At 35.0% G+C, this 22,450-nt stretch overlaps 1 protein-coding gene across 2 annotated transcripts in view; it reads right to left on the reverse strand.

The window, feature by feature from the left end:
* The window catches only part of SIK2 (salt inducible kinase 2), a 140,073-nt gene that overhangs the window by 15,064 nt on the left and 102,559 nt on the right, over nucleotides 1–22,450 (reverse strand). For both annotated transcript variants that reach the window (XM_074304289.1, XM_074304290.1), the window contains 4 exons: nucleotides 8,797–8,921; nucleotides 5,710–5,833; nucleotides 4,279–4,499; nucleotides 2,281–2,433 (listed from right to left, as the gene is read on the reverse strand). In XM_074304289.1, coding sequence (XP_074160390.1) covers nucleotides 2,281–2,433; nucleotides 4,279–4,499; nucleotides 5,710–5,833; nucleotides 8,797–8,921 — 623 coding nt within the window. The remainder of the gene's footprint in view (nucleotides 1–2,280; nucleotides 2,434–4,278; nucleotides 4,500–5,709; nucleotides 5,834–8,796; nucleotides 8,922–22,450) is intronic.

Consider the following 22,450-nt stretch of genomic DNA (forward strand, 5'->3'; position numbering starts at 1 on the left):
ATATACTAGTGTTTTACATGGTATTATAGAATATAGAAGTGAAACATAAAATCTGTAAAAACCTCTCTTTAAAGAAAAGATGGTTCTCATTCTCTAATTGATTAATGGTTTTAGGACATGAACAATCAATTGTCAAGGGAAGAAATTCAAGTGATCAACAGCTATATAAAAAAATGCTGTACATATTGCCAATCAAAACAAGTGAAGTTCCACATCAGACAAATGTTGGAGGGGCTATGGGAAAACAGGCACCTTAACATACTGTTGGTGGAACTATTAATTAGTCTATCTGTTATGGAAAGCAATCTGGAACTATGCCCAAAAAATGATATCACCATTAAGCATACGTCCAAAGAGAGAGAAAAGGGACATACATGGACGCAGCTATTTTATAATAGCTATTTCTGTTGCAGTGAAAAACTAGTAACAAAACAGGGAGTCCATCAATTGGGAAATGGTTGAACAAATTACTGTATATGGATGAACTGAAATATTATTACATTATAAGAAATGACAAAAAGGATGGTTTGAGAGAAACTTGGGAAGATGTGTATAAACTGATGCAGAATGTAAGCACAACCAGAAGAAAACTTATGCAACAAAAACAAGAATATTTAACAACCATAAAAATTCTGATCAATGCAATGATTAAGCATGATTCCAGGAGAGATGATGAAATTGTTTATCTACTTCTTGACAGAGAAGAGAGGGACTCAAGATGCAGAAGAGACATGGTCAAAATGGAAATTTATTTTGTTTGACTATATATATGTGACCAGAGTTTTGATCTTCATTCTCTCCCATTATCATGGAGAGAGGGGTGTAGAGAAGAGGGCAGAGAAAGAAAAAAAATGCTTATTAATTGAAAATGTCTGTAGAAATTTGGCTTTTCATAGCTCATTATTCCCCTAATAGATTCTTCTAAAGTTATATATCATGACCTTTTTAAAAACTCTTAACATCTGCTTTCAAACATTTTATATATTATCAGCTGCCAGTGACAGCAATGAGATATTCCTGTCAGAGAAAGAAAGCAAATAAACTAATATTCAGAGAAGTTCAGAGACAGGGACTTGCTCAAGATACTACTATTCATATTAGGAGTCTTGATTCTTAGACCCTTCTCTCTGCCCCCCTATCATGAAAGAGGGGCTGCCTTTCCAAGCAGAGTTATTCTCCTTGTGGCAAACTTATGGAAGGATAAGATAACAGTTTCTCAGAAGAGTAGGCATGGATGAGCCATGCTTACCATCCCTGGAAATAATATCTATGTTGATGAGATCATGGATCTGAATATTTCAGTATTAATCTCTTTTTATATATTGTGAAAGGACCAATACCAGCTAGAACGTTATGAAAAATAAGCACATGAGACATATTCAAACCTACAACCCCCATGCTTAGAGAGACAGCACAGTAAGGACAAGTCACTTTGAACCTTAGCAATCCTTTTCCCTTTCATAGAAATATATGTCTCCTCTGACTCATAGGGCAATTATGAGAACCAAATGAGATAAGAAATGGAAAGAGTGCTGGATAAGGAAATCAGAAGGTATGTGTGCTAGTCTCAGCTCTGCTACTATTTGTTTGTGGGACCTTAGAAAGGTGTCATTTAATACTGAGTCAGTTACCACATCTAATTCTAGTACCATTGACCTCACAGAATTGTCATCAGGATCAAAGGAAATAGTATAATGGAAATGGTTTATTTATTAAAAAAAAAAAAAAAAAAAAAAAAAAAGCTCTACAAATGTAATGTATTACTATGATTAGGAGGAAAGGAAATGAAGAGCCAAATATCAAATGTAAAAAGAGTTCAAATTTATTTGGTGCTTCACAGTGACCAACACCCTTTCCTCACTATAAATGCAGGGATGTTGGCTAGTGACATGGCTAATAAGTGACAGATTTGGGAAAAAAAGTGCAGATTTCACTCCAAATCAGAGCTCTACGACTAGATCATGCTCTTAAGTCAATCAATTGTAAGCCAACCAAAAAAGCCAAAAGATTAGAAATGCCTGAAAGGGGAAAAAAAACTTTTGATTTATGAAATCAATTAATCTTTCTACAAAATGGAAGAGAAACTTCTAAAATACCATCAAAGGAATTATGAAAAGGTATTATAGTCAATAATATAAATGTAAAAGTAAATAATATAAAAGTATTATAGTAAATAATATAAATGTAAATAGCCAAATCTCAACTTTTTCCTAATCAATGAAAAATATGTCCAAAATAATTGCATATGTACCAGGCAAGACCATCAGCTGGATGAATTACCTTGGCAACCGTTTGTTCAGCGACAGTACTGGGCCGACGCTGGCGGGCATCAACTCTCTGCTCCACGGGGAAGCTGCTGCGGTGAGATTTCAGCCTTTCCACCAATAAGTAATAGATAGCAGCAAAGTGGTTATAACTCTTGTTCTGCAAAGACTGAAAAGGAGAAGCCAAATATCAAAGGCCAAATGTCATAATTAATCAAGTTCATGCTTCTACACTTTCCTAAAAAATCAGGGGCAATTATGTACTTTTGGAAATGAAGACACAGTGAGATATGCCTTAAAGTGAAGTCCAAACATTTAGGATACAAAAGAAAATAGCAGTTCTCTATATTTGACTAGCTTCTTTAAATGAAAAGTAATCAATGGTAACCTGCTACTCTTCATACACAAAGTTCCCAGCCTCATGCAAGAACCTTCACTCAATTATTCTATAGTCGCAACATTGATGTCTATCAGGCTAGTTAGCAATCTGAGCTGGGCAGTACTAGTTTTGTAGCTTTAACATAGGACCGAACCACTCATAATTCTAGATCAATAACAATGAAATTTTGGAGAAACATACTGGAATTTATTTGATTTAAGGATAAGATCTAGGAGCTGGATTAAAGAGATACTCTTGTGTTCTTAGGTAATTTTTTCTTCTTGTTTTTTGTGGTCCAATTTTTTGATACTCTGAAAATGGAGCTCCCTTCCAATTTTTTATTTTCTGGCCTGCCCATTTTTCCGATCCTAACAGAGCAGAGTGACTACTCCTTTGGCTCATGGTTCCATCAGACAGAGAAGCACGACTATTGGACTGAACTTTTGGCAGAGCCAGAGTAACCCTGTAGGACCCTCTTGCCCTCCAAGCCACCATTCTAGATTCTTATAAGAATAAGCAAAGAAAAATATCTAGGCAATTGTATTTTGCCCCTGAAGTTCCAGTGGAGAAAGAAAGGCTGGAGGCCTTTATCTCCAAAATAACTACATAATATTTTTCAGTTCCTTTTTGTTCTCATCTTCCAAAAAAATAACTTAAGCCTAGTTCACTAATTATTGTCAAAAGCCTTCTGAATGTATGTAGCCTACCAAAATAACATCTTTTCTGGAAGGAACAAAACAACTTGTAAACATTTTATGAATTCTGAGTTCTATGATTTCTAAAACTTCCAAATCAAACTAACATCTTCTGTTTCATATGCTCACTTGTTTATTCTTTTTTTCCCTCTCATTTCCCTCTCATTTCTCTCTCTCTCTCTTTCTCTCTCTCTCTCTCTCTCTCTCTCTCTCTCTCTCTCTCTCTCTCTCTCTCTCTCTCTCTTGCTTTCTTTGCCCTTTTCTTCCTTTTCTTGCCTAAAGCCCTCCCATCCCATTTCTCACTCATTTTCAACCATTTTCAATATAGAGATATAACTTCATCCAACTTCTAGGAATTATCTTCCCATAACTCACTTGCTATTTTTCACCTTTTTCTTTTCTGAATGGTTAAGTATAGGTCCTTATCTCTAACACTTCTCTCTTTTTGGTAGAAAGTATAAAGGAAAGAGACTGACACAATGAATATAATATAATTAAACAGATAGTAGGAGACTGATGTAAAGTGAAAGAAAAACTAAGTAATACTTATTCTAGTTACAATCCTGATGGGGTGGGGAGAAAGAAAGGAGAATAAGCATTCATTGAGCACCTACATGCCAGGCACTGTGCAAAGGCATAATCACTTCACTACTTCATGATGTTAGTTCTGATCATAGATCCTCTGCTGGTTTCCCACCAGCTTTACCCAAGCCTTCCATAGATGATGTGCCCAACAATCTGGAGGTGATCCTCTGGATCTTATTCTGGCTGTCTCAGGTATTATCTGTTGCTCTCTTCAGATGGCTGACTTGCCTTTTCTTCCAAGCTACTTGAGGATGATGGCTTTTATGCTATCTTACTTATACTCACCAGCATCTCTCACATTATGTTAAGGGATGCCAAGTATAATCAAATCAGGAAATAGCTTCGGATTCTTTACCTCCATGGTTTTCTGCTGATCTATTCCAAGGCTATGCATTAGCCGCAGGACCTGCTCATTATACTCCCCAAGAGATGGCTCATTTTCCTGCTCTTGTGGATAAAGAACAGGTCTCTGTACAGGAACTTCCACCAGCATCCACTTGTGTTCTTTTATTTGGGCTATTGTCAGTCTCTTAGATGGATCTAAGACCAACATCCTTCGGATGAGATGCTCACACTCTAGGGGAAATAAAAAGTTAAAAAGAAATAGTCAAACAAAGCACTTAGCAAATATGACTTTTTGTCTCATTTAACATATAAGTCCATGTACCAGTGAATGTTGATGAAATGTATTCTGGCAATACATATAAATTTAAAAACAGTGGTCACAGCTAGGTCTGTCCAAGTTTTACATTAAATAAACTTCCTCACCAACAGAAAACAAACCTCTAGTCATGAACTTAAGTTTTCTCCTAAAAACAAAACCAAATTTGAAGTAAGGAGTTAACAACTTCTTAAGTAGCTTCCATGGCTAATTCATGTCTCTTAAAAGAATTTAAGTGAGAAAAGTAACAACTTATAAGTCGAAAAAACTTCTATTCAGCCTTTTCAATAAGTAAATGAACAGATTTTCAATGGATTCTACAGTGTCTCTCTTAGACACCAGGTTTTTTTGATAATGTTAAATATAGTTGAGAAATCAGACAAGGTATTTTTAAGTTACAAAGTTGAAGGAAGATTAAGATATCTATCATGCATATGTCATTTAGCAGTTACATAGGCTTTATGGTGAATTTTACAGTAGCTTACACTGAATGATTTCTTCACTGAAAGTTCTGTAATCAATACTTAATTTAGGAAAAATAGCCAGTTGACCTTAGTTATTAACAGAATTAAGATTAGTAATCCTGTAAGGTGTTTGAGATACAACAGCAAGGCTGACAATCTAAAATTTAGTCAATTAGAAGATATAAATAATTTCCTCATATATAATAATCTAAAAGAGACTGGAAGGGACTAGGAAGTCATCAATTCAATTAATAACTGCCAATTAATTGTTATTAGTTTGTGACTTCCTGTCAAAGGAAATTGTAAAATCCATTTTCTTTTCAGAAAAAAAAAATTGTGAATCTGTACCTTCAATGTGTTTCTTTGTCTAAAATAAACCTGAGACATTTATAGACTCAAGGTGAATGGGACTGAAAAGACTTGCTGCTTTTTATGTGTTAAACTGTTTCTGTTTTCAGTCACAAGTAAGGCTGGAACTCTGTCTCAACTACACAGGGATTTTTTTCTCATTTCCATAGCTTCTGAAATGACTCAGTCCCCCCCCCTCCTTTCCCCCCCCCCCCCCCACCTACAACTTCTGGAAAACATGGAGACTTTTAGGAAGGTGTTTTATTCAGAACTTAAAATCTGTAAGGCACTAACAGCAAGACAAATAGCTTACCTTCTGACATGAAATATGGAATCCGGAATCTTCCTTCCAGAACTCTTTGCCTCAGGATAGGGAGAGTTGGTCCATCAAAAGGCAGAGCTCCACAGACAAGGACATAAAGAACTACTCCCATACTCTGAAACAGAACATAATAAGGCATCCATTGTACTACCTAATATTTCAAATGCATTTTATTTTGTTAAGTATCTTCAGTTACTATTTAAGTCTCATTGATTGAAGGAAGCAAAATTCTGGCTTGAATTTTTCAGAAACAGAATCTCAGGACTGAAAGACATCTGAAACCCTGAGATGTTCTCCTCTTCCCCCCACAATAATAAGAGGTTAATCACATCAATAAATACTGAATTTTAATTACTGCAGATCTAGGGAAGGTTCCTACGTTTGATAACAGAATCCCTTTCCTAAGCTCTTACCACACAGAGTCCAATGGAAAAAAAAAATATCTACAGGGCAAGTGAAGGGAACTTTGGGAATAGGCCAAAGGAATGAGTAATATTAATCCATCAATCAATATTTAATAAGCACTAGACTAGGTATTAGGGATATGAATATAATAAATGAAAAATCCTATTTGCAATGCATCTAGATTCTAGGGAGACAAGTCTGTATAACAACCACATACAGGACAAATAAAAATCAATAGAAAATGGCAAAATAAAAGGGAGGGACAGAAAACTTTAGCAAATGGAAGAAATAAGGCCTAACAAGGTGAGGCTGGTGCTTCATCTTGAAAGAAGAACAGAATTTTATAAGGTACAGATTAGGAGAGAATATGTTCTAAGCAGTTAGCCAATAAAGAGATGGTAAGTAACTACTTGTGCACTAGACACTGTAGTGCATAATCCCTGCCCTTAAACAGTTTACAACTAATGGAGTATACAATATGTAAACAAATGTAGAAAAAGTAAGTTTTATTCAGGTTAAATCAGAAATAATTAACAGAGGGAAATCATTGGAATTAAGAAGGGTTAAGGCCAGCTTCCTATAAGAGGGAAAAGTTTAATTGGGACTTAAAGGAAGGCAGAGGGATCAATAGTCAAAGTAAAGAAAGTTCCAGCCATGGGGGACTGACAGAGAAAATGTTCAAAGCTGATATAGAGTAACTTGTTTATGGAACAGCCAGAAAGTCAGTGTCTCTGGATAAAAGATGAAGGAAATAAAGTACAAAAAGACTGAAAAGGTAGGAAAAGGTTGTATTATAAGTGGTTTTGAAGGTCAAACAGAACATTGTGTTTTTTGATAGTAGAGGCAATAGGGAATCAAAAGAGATTATAGAGTGTGTTTCTGGGTGTGTTGGAGAGAGAAATAACACATATAATCAAACCTGTGCTTAGAAAAATCACTTTAGTGTCTGAGTGGAAGACAGATTGGAGAGAAGAAAGACTTGAGGTAGATATATACTATCAGGCACTGCACTAGAGTTGTTGACAGCATAAGAAAAGACAAAGGGGAGTATATGAGAAATACTGCAAAGGTAAAATCAACAGGCCTAAGCATTAGATTAGACAGAGGAGTGAGGAATGCAGGATGACTCTTAGGCTGTGACCCTGAAAGTCTTCGAGAATGGTACTGTCTGCTTTAGTAATAGAAAAGAAGAAGGGGGACAAGGATTTTTGGGGAAAGGTAATGACATTTTGGACATATTGAATTTAAAATGGCTACTGGATATCCAATTCAAGATCTGAAGTCAAAAGTCAGCAGAGAGCTGAGGACGGATGAGTAGATTTGAGAATCATCAGCAAAGAGATGAAAATAAAATGCACAGGAACTGATGAGATCTCTAAGTGAAATGGTAAAGAGAGAGAGGGGAAGAGGACACAGGACAGAATCTTGAGAGACATCTATAATTAGAGGGTATGATCTGGGGGAGGATCCAAGGAAAGAAATAGAAGAGTGGTCAAATAGGGAGCAGGAGACCCAGGAAAAAATGGTGTTCCAAAGTCCTAGAGGAGATAGAGTAAGGCCATATCATTATGGGAGACAGGAGTGGAAGAGAAAGGCAAAAGGCACCTGAATAATTAATTGAAGGTAGAAGAGGGAACTCATGACAAATAGCTTCAATTTTTTTCGTAAACTATGAGGTGAAGATTGCAGCTGGAAGTGGGGAAAAAGAATAGTTAGTGTGTATATGGGGAGCTTGAAAGAGAATTGAAAGGTCAAGGGATTAGAGGTTACAGCAGATGAAGAGTAAGGTTTTATAAGGAAGAGAGGGAGGTAAAGAAATGTGAGATGGAGTACTGTCTGTAACAATCAGAGAAAAGGACAGTTTGGTAAGGGAGAAGGACTGAATGGTCTAGAAAGAGATTAAGATCAGATTATGAAGGGTTTTAAAAGCTAAATAAATGGAGTTACATTTGATCCCAGTGGGAAGAGGGGGCCATTGGACTTAACAGAGTGACAAAGGTGAAAAAATCAGATCTTCACTTAAAGAAAAATACTGAAGCCTGATAGATACAATGGAGTGAGAAGACACTTGGGGCAGGGAGACTAATTAGGAGGCTGGGGAAATAATCTTGATGACAGGTGAGTGGCTACTGGGGCAATAGAAAGAAGGAAATGTGAAGGTAGAAAGTATATATTTCTCATGTAGCTACTGATTGCTGTGTATCTCCTCAGAATATAAGCTCCTCAGGAACTGGGATTATTTCTGCTTTATTCTGTATCTCTGGTGTCTGGTACAATACCTGGCACACCATATGTTTGTGATGAGGTACAGTAAGTTGTCAAAGATAACACTAAGATCATGAGCCTTGGGAGAGTAGAGGTATGTTAGTATCTACAAGAGAATAGGAAAATTTACAAGACAAATGGATTTATGGAGAAAGCTGAGTTCTTTTTCATATGTGTATAAGAGACATCCCTTTTGAAATCAAAAGGTAACTGGTAATGGGTCACTCAAGCTTGGGGGAGAAACTGAGATTTGCTATATAAATCTGGGAATCATCTCCACAGAAATAATAATAAATCCATGAGAACAGATAAAGTCATTAGGATACAATACAAGGGGAAGAGAGGGCACAGATAGAACACAGGGATATACCCCACAAAATGTATTTAATATAGAAAGAAAGAAAATACCCAAATGTCCAGTTGTGGTCCTTCATACTGTTGTCCTTCAAAGACTTCTGGGGCTGCATAAGGAGGGCTGCCACACCATGTAGCCAGTGGTTCACCACTCTTAAAGAAATTTCCAAAGCCAAAATCTGTTGAGATGGAAATACATGTTACTTTTATCTAAATCTGTGGGACTATACTGAATTACTGCAAGAAGGTCTATATTAGCCAATATCAACAAAGGACTTTGTCTAAAGGAAAACCAGAGATGCTGAACTATTTTTTGAATAATTTTCCCCCCCTCAAAGTTAAATATGGCTTATTTTTGATCCTAATGGGAAGAGGGGGCCACTGGACTTAACAGAGTAACAAAGGTAACATACTCAGATCTTCACTTAAAGAAAAATACTGACATCTGATAGATACAATGGTATGGGGATTTTTAAAATAATTGTAGACTTCATAAAACACTAACTGGTTGAAATGAGGTTTATCTATTAATTTTATTAGTAGGATCAGTAAGACAAGACATTTAAGAATGAAAAGTAAGTCACACATAAAGGAAAAATGACACAGATATTTTAAAGTTTGCCAAGTGTTTCATTAATCATCCCATGGATCTGCACAACAAGCCTGAGAGGGAGGAATCCCTGGGAGACAACTACTTTTCCCATCTATCAGAGAAGCAAACTGAAGCTCAGGGTGAATAAGTCACTTGTTCACAATCACATAACTAGTGAATATCAGAGGCAGAATTTGAACTCCTAGAGTATGTCTCATTCCAAGTCTAATGTTTTATCCAATATCCCATGCTAAAACATGCCCACTCACATACCATTTTAATCTCAACTAATGAATGTTTTCCCTTAGATAGAACAGCAGGTTGTCAAAGTCCAACCTAACTTTTTCTGACAGTTTCTTAATGATTCTTTACTATGTAAGAATACTTCCAGTGCTTGTCTGCAGGTATTTCCTAGGCATATGATCCAGAAACATAATGGTCATCCATAGATATACCAATACTAAGTGTTTAACCATATTTGAAATATAATCATGTGGCAAAAGAACAATCTTAAGTGCTATTATACTAATATATATATATAATATATATAATAATATATATAATATATATATTATATATATATAATAATATATATATAATATATATAATATATATAATAATATATAATATATAATATATATAATAATATAATAATATATAATAATATATATAATATTAAGTCTATTATACAATTAACTGATTAAGTTACACTATGAAGCCATGACATAATCCAAAATGAATTTTAAAAGCAATATAAAGGCAAAAATAATCTGTTCCTATTATGAGTTATTAAAAACAAAGAAATAAATTATTTTAATTTCTTCTTCAGAGATCTGATGTCCTTTCCTTGTTCTCTATCCTAGATTATCACAACAAAGAAGAACGATTAGTCCTGATAATATGTAAATTTTTTCTGGTGAAATTTATTTTAATATCTTTCCAAACTATTTTTTGTTATATAAGTTTTTTTTCTTCCCAATAACAAAAAGTCAGATAATTTAATCTTCTGTACAGCACTGTCACTGATGAATCAGTGTGCCAAACTAAGTATCATTTTTGTCTTTAATAGCATTTACTACATGCCAAGGACCAAGATCTCCATGTGGAGCTACTTAAAAGCAAATAACATTTCAGACAAGAGGTCAAATTGTTTAGGCTTCCATTGCACCAATAAAAAATTCACTTACTCAAATAGATTCACTTTGACTTGACAGTTTTGTTACATGGAGAAAGTTACCATACAATCACGTTCAGATGCTTTTAATATGCAAGAATGAGGAAGGCAACCTTTAAATCTAACTTGTTCCTAGTAATATTGGGTTTATCTTTTTGTTGGTGATCCTGCATCTGACATTAGTGTCCTCATTACAGAACCTCAATATAATTTCAAATGGTTCTTTTTTTTTTTTTCAAACTTTCTAAAATTATTCTCAATAAAGGTTAATCTTGGGTAGAATATGAGCATTCAATTAGCCTAAGTCATCCCATGTATAAATGGACTATTCAATAGATAGAGAAGCCTATCCAGTTTCCTTAATCAATGAGTCTTATTTTGTAGATTTGAACATGGAAGGCCAACTTCATTCACAGACCTATAGTTTAATTAGAATTCTAAACCTATTAACAAAGCATATATACAGGGAGGTGAGTTTATTTCTCAATATAATTCCTGCTATCATATTGCAAAGGCAATTTCATGGAAATTTTGGGGGCTGAGGTTGGAATGTGTGGTATGAAGAAGACTTCTATAAGGACTAAATGGATGCTATCTACATAAAGTAGTTTAAAACTGCAGTTTCCAAAGTGGGAGCCCCAAGGCTTTCCAGGGTCATAGTCTAACCAGAAGTCTTTTTCATGCCATTTCCATTGCTAAAATGATTACCAGTTTCTGATTTTGAATCACCTGCCAGTGCCAAGGACTGTGGAAGCAAGAACTTTCTTTGCTGGGTCTTCAGAAGTCATGGCTATAGCCTTCCCACCCTCCAAAAAAGAAATGGTAGGCTGCATCCCTGCAGGGGTTGCTTCCCAGGGTGATAGCTGACTACATTGAATTGGAAGCACTGCTATTTCCAAAGTTCCTGGGTTCAGGGTGTTGGTGATGGTCTGACTTGCTTGTTCATACTACCTCCTGAATTTCCCTAAGTATTTAAAGAGTTTAGGACCACTGCTTTAGTAGATGCCAGCTTAAGCAGATCCCCAGTGTCTGATATTTCTGTTATTAGATTTGCTGCCCAAAAGCCTTCCAGAGACTGGTATATCTGCAATGAATTAAAAAAAAAAAATTTAAGTGTTTTAGCACTGGTTAGGTTCTCTAATTAATTCATTATCACCTTCTGTTACCTTGACAAGATCAAACCCCTGATTAAATAGAACATAGGAGAGAAACAGGAAATGGGAAAGAATGGAGAGAGAAGAAAAATACAAACAAAAAATGCAAACCACTCATGTCTAGTCCTGGGCAGTCAGATGCATTCCAATAACTGAATGTATTGGGAAGAGAAAAGGAAGGAGGGGCACTACAATAACAAAAACAGAATTTTTTATTATTATTATTTAGAAGTTTGGGCAAGCTCAACATATAGATTTCTAAAGTTATTACAAAAACCTTATCTGTATCACACTTGAAAAACCTGTTCAGATGACTGACTGACTACCTCTAGGCATGGTATAATCCAAGTTACAAAGATTAATAGCTAAATAAAGTCTAAATTATCAGGAACCAACAACAGTACTCAGTTAAGGACAAGATATCCAAAGTAGTTTTAAAGGAACAATGTTTTAATTTTATTCAATGCCAGGATAGCAAAACAAGTAAATTTGGGATATGTATACTTGTGGCACTGACAACTAGCATTAGAGTGGCAAATCACTTGAAAGGAAAGTACCGAGAGGAGATCGTGAGTCAGGACCTTCCAAGTTGGCTCTTATTCCACAGTTCAATCACAAGATGAGTCCTTACACACTCATTAAGTTGAGGATCCTGGCCAAACATATTTGAAAGCCTCTTCAAAGGGACTAAACCATTGACTTGAATGCCTGAAAGCCAAGGTTAATCAGTTAAACTTCCTGCATAAGTACATAGCACAATGAAGGTCTTATTTTTAACATTCTCCTCCCCCACCAAAAGGAAAAGAGTCTCTCCCTTATAGGCACAGATGGTTCCATTTCTAACAGTTACCTTGTGTTCTATCCTTCTAACAATGGAGAGGTGTTTGCCAGTCTGAGAGGTCTACCTTGACTTGAGTGACAAATGACTTTAAATAAAGACTGTATAGAGAAGGTTCCTCTAGGAATGGAAGATTGGTTCTTTCATTTTAGTAGGATCTTATAAAAATATCTCATGAGCAAAAGAAGTAAGGGAATACTGAGGGAAGAGCTTACAGTGGGAACAGCCTGGTTTTGGTCCAGGTACTTCACAGGAAGGACACAGCTCAAAACTGGCTCCCTTGATGAGAAAGATACCAGGCTGTGGCCCACATCCTGTGTTTCTTTAAGTGAGTGAGGGAAAAATAGGGAGATTCAAGTATATAGGGAAGAACATTTGCTTCACTGCATGGAAATTTCCATATTGTGTTTTTTTGTAGTGGGGTTTCTATGTATCAAGTTATGACAGATATGATGGGACATTCCTTGTAAGTAGTTTTCCTAAACAATCTCTTAAGATTTAGGAGGTTTTGATGGATATAGAATGGCTAAAGAATCTTTCATTTTCTAATTCAAAACTAGATAATTTATTTATTTATGATGAATATTTTATTCCTAAAGGTAAATGATAAAGTAAGTTTAAAAAGAAACAAAGCTTGGTCATGAAATAGCCATGAAGATTGCTTTAATACCAGTCAGTTACTTATCCCTTCTAAAAAGGATATACAATATAAATATTTATAAGGTATTGGACAATTCCTCAAAATAGCACTTGGCTATTGAAAAGTAATCAGAGACACATATATAATCAAATTCACCCAGTTACTTACCATATCTATGGTAAATTGCTAAGTATTAGTAATATAAAAAGAGGCAAAAGTCCCTGCCCACAAGAAGTTCACAATCCAATGGAGGACAAAACATGCAAACAAAAAATGGGTAAACAAGCTCTATGTAGGGCAAACAGAAAATAATCAACAGAAGGAAGCTATTAGAATTAAGAGGAATTAGAAGGTGGAATTTTCACTAGGACTTGAAGGAAGCTAGTCCTACAGATGAGGAGGGAGAGCATTGCAGGCAAAGGCCACTGAATTGCATCAGGCTATAAGGTGTAAAAAGAACTGGAAAGGCAGAAAGGAGCTTGGTTATGAGGGCTTTGGATTTGATCCTGGAGATAACAGAAAGCCATTGGAAGTTGATGAGTGAGGGTGGAAAGCACAGGAGCTTGTGTGTGAGAATGTGTGTGTGTGAGAGAGAGAGATCGAGAGAGAGAGAGAGAGAGAGAGAGAGAGAGAGAGAGAGAGAGAGAGAGAGAGAGAGAGAGAGAGAGAGAGAGAGAGAGAGACAGAGAGAGGGAGAGAGAGAGGGAGAGAGGCAGATAGACAGAGATGGAGAATGAGAATCAGATGTGTACTTTAAGAAAATCACTCTGGTGACTTAGAGTGGAGTGGGGGAAGACTTGAGGCAGGCAGATGTATCTGCAGACTACTGCTATAATACAGGTATGAGGTGATGAAGGCCTATACTAGAACAGTGTCAATGTCAGAGAAGAGAAGGAGGAGCATTCAAAAGATGAAATCAATAGATGGTGGCAAAAGACTGGTCACAGGCAGGGAAGAGTCAAGGATGACACACAAGTTGTGAGCCTGAGGGTTTGGGATGATAGTAATGCTTTTATATCTTAGATGTGAAGACAGATGTGAAGATAAAATGGACAAGATTTAGTAAATGATTAGACTGAGGGGCAAGGCAGGGAAGATTCAGGAGAAAATGACACCATGCTGGAAGGCTGGTGAGGTTCTTGAGAATAATAGGGTCATTTGGAGTATGGGTGTGGTTTTTTGGAGGGGAGGGAGTGGGTGGGAATAATGTAATATTTGTGATTCAGAACTCAACTGATCCATGTCAGTTTATCCTGTGTGACTCACTCCGTTCTAAAACAAAAAGCAGTGGGGACTCCCCCTTAGCACATTCAGCCTGCTTCAAGTTATAAGGTAATCTGGGGCCAAGGGAGTAAAAGTGGAATTTTGCCTATACCTGCCCTTTTGATGCTATGGGTAGCTATTATTTTAGGTTATAAATGTGCCCTAAGGGTTCAACATTTAGCTTAGAATGGAGAAAGATGGAATCTTGCATAGCAGAAACAAAGAATAGTTTGTTGGGAGAAGATGAGGACAACAACAATAAGGACAATAAAAATTGCCAGCATTTGCAGAGCCTTTTAAGACCTGAAAAAGCCTTTGACATATATATGTGTGTATGTATGTATTTCACTTAAGCCTCATAACAACCCTATGAGGTAGGTACTATTATCCCCATTTCACAGATGAGAAAAATGAGGCCAACTATTAAAGTATCTGAAGCAGGATTTGTTGGATACTAAATCCAGTACTCCAATAGATGCCTTGTGCCATACAACTTCCAATAAAAGTAGGCGAGACAAAATCCACAGTTTCTAGCTAAGTGAAACTAGGATGTAACACCTGTAATTTGCCCAGTAACTATTCTGAAGAAAAAGTGTCTTTCTTTTTTTCAAACTAGCATTTTAATTAAGTAATTCTTATGTGCTAAGCACTTTATAAATATTAGCTCATTTTATCCTCCCAACTAGGAGGGGGGGGGGCAGGAAAAGTACTATTATTATCTCCATTTTAGAGTTAAGTAAACTGAGACAGATTGAGGTTAAGTGACCAGGTCAAGCAAGTAGTAAGTGACTAAAGACAAATCTGAACTCAAGTTTCAACTTTATGCCTCGAACTCATCCACTGAAGTTCTCAGATAAATTATAAGAAATCCTTCAATTATTCTTTCCATTCTGTATCTATGTCACAAAATTTGTACTACAGAATTTTCAATTAACTTTGACATACTGTCTATTGCCTACATATATATATATATATATATATATATATATATATATATATATATATATATATATATATATATATATATATATATTTCTCCTATTCTAAAAAAACAAAAATAAACCCTCACTTGATTTTTCCATTCTTACTTTTGTCAGATATCTCTGGTGCACTCTGTATTAAATTCCTAGAAAAAAGCCATCTACGAGAGGTGCCTCCACTTTCTTTCCTTTCTATCTTTCTTACTTTTTACAATCTGGCTTCTGATCTTATCATTACACTGAAACTGCTCTCTCTGGAATTAGTAATTTTTTTAAAAATTGCCAAATCCAATGACTTTTTCTTACTGTCATCAACCTCTGAAGCTTTGACCCTGACAATCACTCTCTCCTTGATAAGTTTTGGGACACCATTCTTTCCTGGTTCTATTTAAATGGAGCATCAGGCCACTGTCTCAGTCTCCTTCGTTGGATCCTCATTTAGATCAAGTCTTCTAATTACAGAACTCTTATTAAGGTTCTGTCTGGACCCTCTTCTTTTCTCCCTCTATTATGCATTACTTGGGGATCTCATCATCTGGATTTAAGTGGATGATTTTCAAATCTACCAATATTACCCCAGCCTCTTTGCTGAGAAATCTCAAATTTTCCAATATCTTGAGGATATCTTAAGCTCTGTATGTCCAAAAGAGAACTATCGCCTTTCCTTTTAAACCTTCCTCTATGATGGTAAAGAGCAACATCATCTTTCTAATCCCCCAGTTTGCAAACTAGGAATAATCCTAGGACTCCCCACTATCTCCTCTCCCTACCCCACCCCTACCTAATGTGTTGCCAAGGCTCTTCAATTTTATATTTGAAACATCTCTGGACTATGGCCTTTCTTTCCTCTGACATTATCTCCATGCTGGTGCAGGCACCTGGACTATTGTTGCCTCAAGCCTCTTATCACTCCAATGACCAGAAAGAACTAAGGAACTACAACCAGCTATTATAAATAAAAGAAAATCTTGGAATACAATATTCAAAAGAAATAAGCTTATAACAAATACAGACCTTTAATGAAATGCCTTTTAGGCATTTTTTTTTAAAAGAAAAGATCAGATCTGATTAGTATCTTTAAAATAGAAATATGAGAGTCCAGAGAAAATCTACAAAGGTCAATTTATTTGAGAAAATGGTAGGAGCCATATGATGTGCTGCTAACATTCAAATGGGTAAGAAAAAAACAAGTACCTATTCAGAACCTTAATATTTTCAAAAAGTACTGAGGTTGTACATTATAAGAAAGTATGACAGGGATAGAAAAATATGGGCAGGTTTGTATGGATTGATGGAAGGTGAAGTAAAGAGGACAGAATAAGGAGAAAATTTATACAGCAATATTGTAAAGATAATCAACTGAAAGATTTAGGAACTCTGATCACCATAATGATCAATTACAATTTCCAAAGACTTATGATGAAACATGTTATCTGAATCCAGATAAAGAACTGATGTACAGTTCAGGTAGATATATATTTTCTATTTCTTCTTTTTTGAGGGGTGGGGCGAAGAAAATGGCTAATATGGGAATTTGTTTTGAAACCAGACAAAAGAGGATGGAACATACAGAGGTTTGGTGGAGAAATATATTTAACTCAATGGGAAGATAACTAAGAATGAGGAGGGGGTCCAATATAAAGGAGAGAATGGTGGGGAACAAACTTCCTGATCCTAAATTCAGAATTAAAAAGGGGAGAAGAGAGAGAAGGGGAAAAAAAAAAAGAACAAGAATTCAAGGGGTTATATTATGTTGCATCTTAGACAATTGAAAAATGGCTGAACAAATAGTGATATATAAATGTAACAGAATACTAATAATGTGCTACAAGAAATTTGGAAAGATAATTATAAAAGTTTCTGGGGAGCATCTATAGATACAGAGTTAAGTAAATAGAATCAAAAGAACAATTTATACAAGGATAGCAACACTGTAACAATAAATAACTTTGAAAATACTTAAGAACTCTGATGAATGGAATGAGCAACCATGTCTCCAGAGACCAACATCTCCTGACAAAGGGGAAAGACAAAAAATGCTTGAGTGTGTCCACACACATAGGGTAGATTTGTTTTCCTTGGCTATGTTATCCCAAGTTTTTTGTTTTTTTTTTTTTAAATCTTTTTTTTCTTTTGGTTTCTGATTGGGGAGGGGGAATGCCAGAAGGAGTTGGCAAAAGTAATACCAAAACAAATGGGACATTGTTAAACATTTTTTAAGAATGCACAGGAGAAAGCATAAGGAATCACAGATAAATAACAGTTTTGAAAGTAATATGCAGATTATATATACATATATATGTATATATATTTAAAAAGTAAGTGTGATGAAGTGGAGATTTATGATTTCACATATAATTTTGTGGGTTCTGTTGTGAATATGGAAGTGCTCTTTTTGGTTTAAGTTCAGAAAAAAAATAAAAATAAATAAAATCAGAGATCACTAATATATGTTGTGGTATGATTGTTTTTCAGTTATGTTTACCTCTTTGTAACCTCATTTCAATTTTTCTTGGCAAAGATACTGGAGTGGTTGCCAGCTCCTTTTCCAGCTCATTTTACAAATGAGAAAGACTAAGGCAAATACAGTTAAGTGACTTGTCTAGGCTTACACAAATAATAAATGTCCCAGGCCAGATTTGAACTCAGGAAGATGACTCTTCCTGCTTCCAGGTCAGGCCTTCTATCCACTGTGTCACCTAACTGCCCTAAGTAATATATAACCATACTTATTTTGTAAAGGCCATTATATGCTTCAAAGTACAAGTTCCATAGGTAATATCTACATTTCTTCCCCCTAATAATAATTATGAATATACCATGATCAATCCACACTCTTTGGTTTTCCCCTGGGTAACCTCAAGAAGACAAGGTAAGAGTTGCAATCTGTTACAATAGAAGAGAATCACGCTGGACTACGTGAAGATTAAATTCATGATCCTGGTCTCATCTGCTTAATTCTCTAAATAAGTGAGCCAATGAGACAAGCACTATGTATGTTAAAAGAGGCAGCCTCACATATTGGAATAGGACATGGAATAAGAAAAGTAAAGCAAGTCTTGATTATGCTACATACTAGGCAAGTTAACTAACCTTTCAAAGTTGTGAGTCTCCTCATATATATAATGACAAGAGTAAGACCTACTAACTATCTTGTAAGATTATTATGAGAACATCACTTTTAAAAACTGTGATGTATAAATTTCAACCTTTATTTTCTCCCTCTTAGGACTGCTGTAAGAATCAAATGAGACAACACATGTCTAACACTTTGTGATGTTAACTAGTATAAGCTACCACATTAATGGAAATATGAAGTATTCAGGAAGGGAAGGAAATAAACATTTATGTAGTGGCCATTACAGTGTACTGTATACAAAGTGTACTAAACACTTTATACAAATATCACATTTAACCATAATAGATATTATTAGAACATAATGTTTGATCCCTCTTATTTTGGTGTTCTGCATTTTGAAAAGAGAAATGACTGTCCTTCCTCCTTTTAAAGCCGTAAAGATGTTATCATCATAATATTTAAATAATACAGGATTCCTGATGTCAGATCCTTATGTAGGCATAAAGATATTGTTTTAATAATGTGTGGTCAAATACTTGTTAACAGATCAAGAATTTTTCAATGAAGGCTACCAAAAATCAGCAAGTTCATTGTATTTAGAAATAAACGATCACTTTTCTCAAATTAAAGAAAAAAAGGCTACTAAATAATTCTTATGAAGTTTATATGCAAAGATAATTTATGTTCTAAGATAATTTTTTGAAAATTCATATTTGCAAGACATATAAAATCTGAAAAAGTTCAAGTTAGTGGGTTGTGAACTTATTTATTTTAATTAAGTTCACAAATCAGTTTTCAAAGTGAGGGTTATAAACTATTTCTAAGAATCAACATAACCAACAGAATTATTATTATTATTTTTTTTTTTTGCTGAGGCAATTGGGATTAAGTGACTTGCCCAGGATCACACAGCTAGTTAGTGTTAAGTGTTTGAGGCCACATTTGAATTCAGGTCCTCCTGAGTTCAGGGTTGATGCTCTATGCAATGCGCCACCTAGCTGCCCCCAGCCAATAGAATTTTTTTTTTTTTATCTATATTTAACAATATGATACAGTTTTTATTATATAGGTCTAAAAATTCTCCTACAGAACAGTCTTTAGGATTTATTCATCCTCTCAACTAATATTTAGCTAGCCTGGCTCAACAAAATTCATTCACCTTTTATTATTATGGTAATAGGAACTAGGAGACAATTAGAAAGAAAACAAAGGATGACAAATGAAAGGTGGAAGAGTGATAGAGGCAAAACTGGCTTCATTTCGTGGACTGAAAACTGCTCAGCCAATACTGACATGCATTAAAAATTTTTTTTTAACATTTTTATTTAAAGTTTTGAGTTTCAAATTCTATTCCTCCTCTTTCCCTGAGATGGTAAGCAATCAGATATGTGCAATTATGTAAAACATTTCCATATTAGTAATTTTGTACAAGAAGACTCAAATAAAAGAAAAAGAATGAAAGAAAGTGAAAAATAACATGCTTTAGTCTATATTCAATCAATATCAGTTCTTTCTCTGGAGGCAGATAGCATGCTTCATCATTAGTTCTTTGGGATTGTTGTGGATCATTATATTGCTAAGAAAGCTAAGTCACTCACAGTTCTTCATCAAATAATATTGCTGTTGCTATGTACATTTTCTCCCAGTTCTATTCACTTCACTAGGCATCAGGTTCATATAAGTCTTCTCAGGTTTTTCTGAAATTGTCCTGCTTGTCTCAATGCATATTTTGATGATCACCAATAAGAAAAAATCAGCTGCAAATCTACTTTAAAATATCAGTCATTTTTTACCTAATAGGAGATTAAAGATAAAAGGAGATCTAAGTCAAGATAGAATGGGATCCTAATGATTACTACAGGATGGCTCCTTTTATGGATCAGCAAGTTCATTGTATTTAGAAATAAACGATCACTTTTCTCAAATTAAAGAAAAAAAGCACAGCTTGGCAATAGCAAAGAAAGTTTTCTGAACATGTAAAATGCAAAAAATATGTGCTGCTGGCACTGGAAGTTTTAGAGAGGAAGATAATACATTTCAATATTTGCTGATTCTTAAGTTCATGCTACATTTGATGAAAACACCATAGCAAGACGTCAATAAAATGACTTTGGGTTCAGATGACACCTATGAACATTTTACTTAAGATTGGCTCACATTCTATGCTGTCAAGAGAAATCAATTTTCTCAAGGAGTATCAGTTATGTAGCAGTCCTTTTTAAATCAGCTTGCCAATAAAATTATATGCTCTGTGTGAAATATTCTGCCCTTTATTCCCTCGGTGGTTCTGAATGGTACAAGCTTTTTAACAAGGAAAATCTGTCTGTTCCTTCTTATAAGAAAATGGCTAAATCACAGACAACAGGAATCATTTTTCCCATTTCTCACCAAGACTTTTCTTGGATTTATGACAGGAGACCCCTGATTCATAGATCAATGTAATTATGTGGGTTTACAATCCCCCCCAAAAACTATTTGCTTTAAATCTATGCAGTTTCATAATACATTCTGAAACATTTCTCAGTTTCTTCAAGGTTTGTGTAAATAAGGTATAGCTATATTCCAAATCTTCAATTCAAGGAGGAGGCATTAAAGTTTAAATAAATTATATTTGGCACGATACCCAAAGCCTAGTATAACAGGTTCTTAAAATACAGTAAGTCTATGTTTAACACAGATTGTATTACTTGCTACCTAGAGAAGGAGGTGGGGGGAAGGGGAGGAAAAATTCAAACACAAGATTTTTGCAAGGGTTAATGTTGAAAAATTATCTATGCATATCTTTTGAAAATTAAAAAGCTTTAATAAAAAATATAATAAGTCTTTAATTGGTGAAATTGTGTTGAATTGAACTAACATAATAGCATTTTGTTATTGTACTTGTACTTTGTCTATCTTTAGGTTTCACCTGGTATTAAAGTGATTGGTGTACATGTTTTATCTTTCCTAATAGATGGAAAACTCCATGAAAGTAGAGACCAAGGCCTAATGAGAAAGGCTTTATCAGAAATAGGTCAAACCTAATTAACCACATATATGTATATATATACATATATATATTTATATTTATATGGGGTTTTTTTTGGAAAAAAACTTATTAGATTGGTAGATAAGAAAAACAATACTAATTTAGTATACCCAGACTTCAATAAAATAGCTGACAAAGTCTCATCTATCCTTGTGAAGAAGATAGTGAAGTAAAAGCCAGATGATAATATGCTTAGGTGGATTTGGGACCAGTTGACTGGTAAGATTTAAAGAGAAGTAGTTATAGATGAATCCAGAGGGAAGTCTCTAGTGGAGTACCCCAGAGATAAATTTTTGGCCCTATGCTATTCAACAATTTAATTAAGAACTAGGATAAAAAGATAGATATAATACTCATAAAATATGCAGGTAATAAAACTTAGAGGGATAGTTAACATTGGATAACAAAGAATTAAGATCTTTAGGGATCTCGTTAGGCTGGAACAATGGGTCAACTACATGGTAATAAGAATAAATGTTGTGTTCTATACTTAGGCCAAAAAAAAAAAATCTATTATCTAAGTCCACAATGGGGAGGCATAGTTTCCCAAGAGTTTGAGGACCAAAAACTCATAATGAATCAATAATATAATTGATATGGCAGTCACAAAAGCTAATTTGACCTTAGGCTAAATTAACAGAGTAATAGTGTTTAGAAGGAAGAAGACATGAAGTTCCACTGTATTGTGCCTATTATCAGCTTGTATCTGGAATAATATGTCCAGTTCTAGGAGCTATACTTTGGGAAAGATGTTAATAAACTGACGTGCTTCGAAAGAATGGTGACCAAGATAGTGAAGGAATGGAGACTATTTCATGAAAATCATTTGAAGGAACTGGAAAATATGTGGAGAAGGTCTAGAAGACTAATTAAGATTATGCTATAAGCCCTTAAGAATTTGAAGGACTGATAGTGATTAGACCTGTTTTGTCTGGCCCCAAATGGCAGAACTAAAAACAA

Source organism: Sminthopsis crassicaudata, chromosome 3, assembly GCF_048593235.1.
Source record: "Sminthopsis crassicaudata isolate SCR6 chromosome 3, ASM4859323v1, whole genome shotgun sequence".
Taxonomy (NCBI): Eukaryota; Metazoa; Chordata; class Mammalia; order Dasyuromorphia; family Dasyuridae; genus Sminthopsis; species Sminthopsis crassicaudata.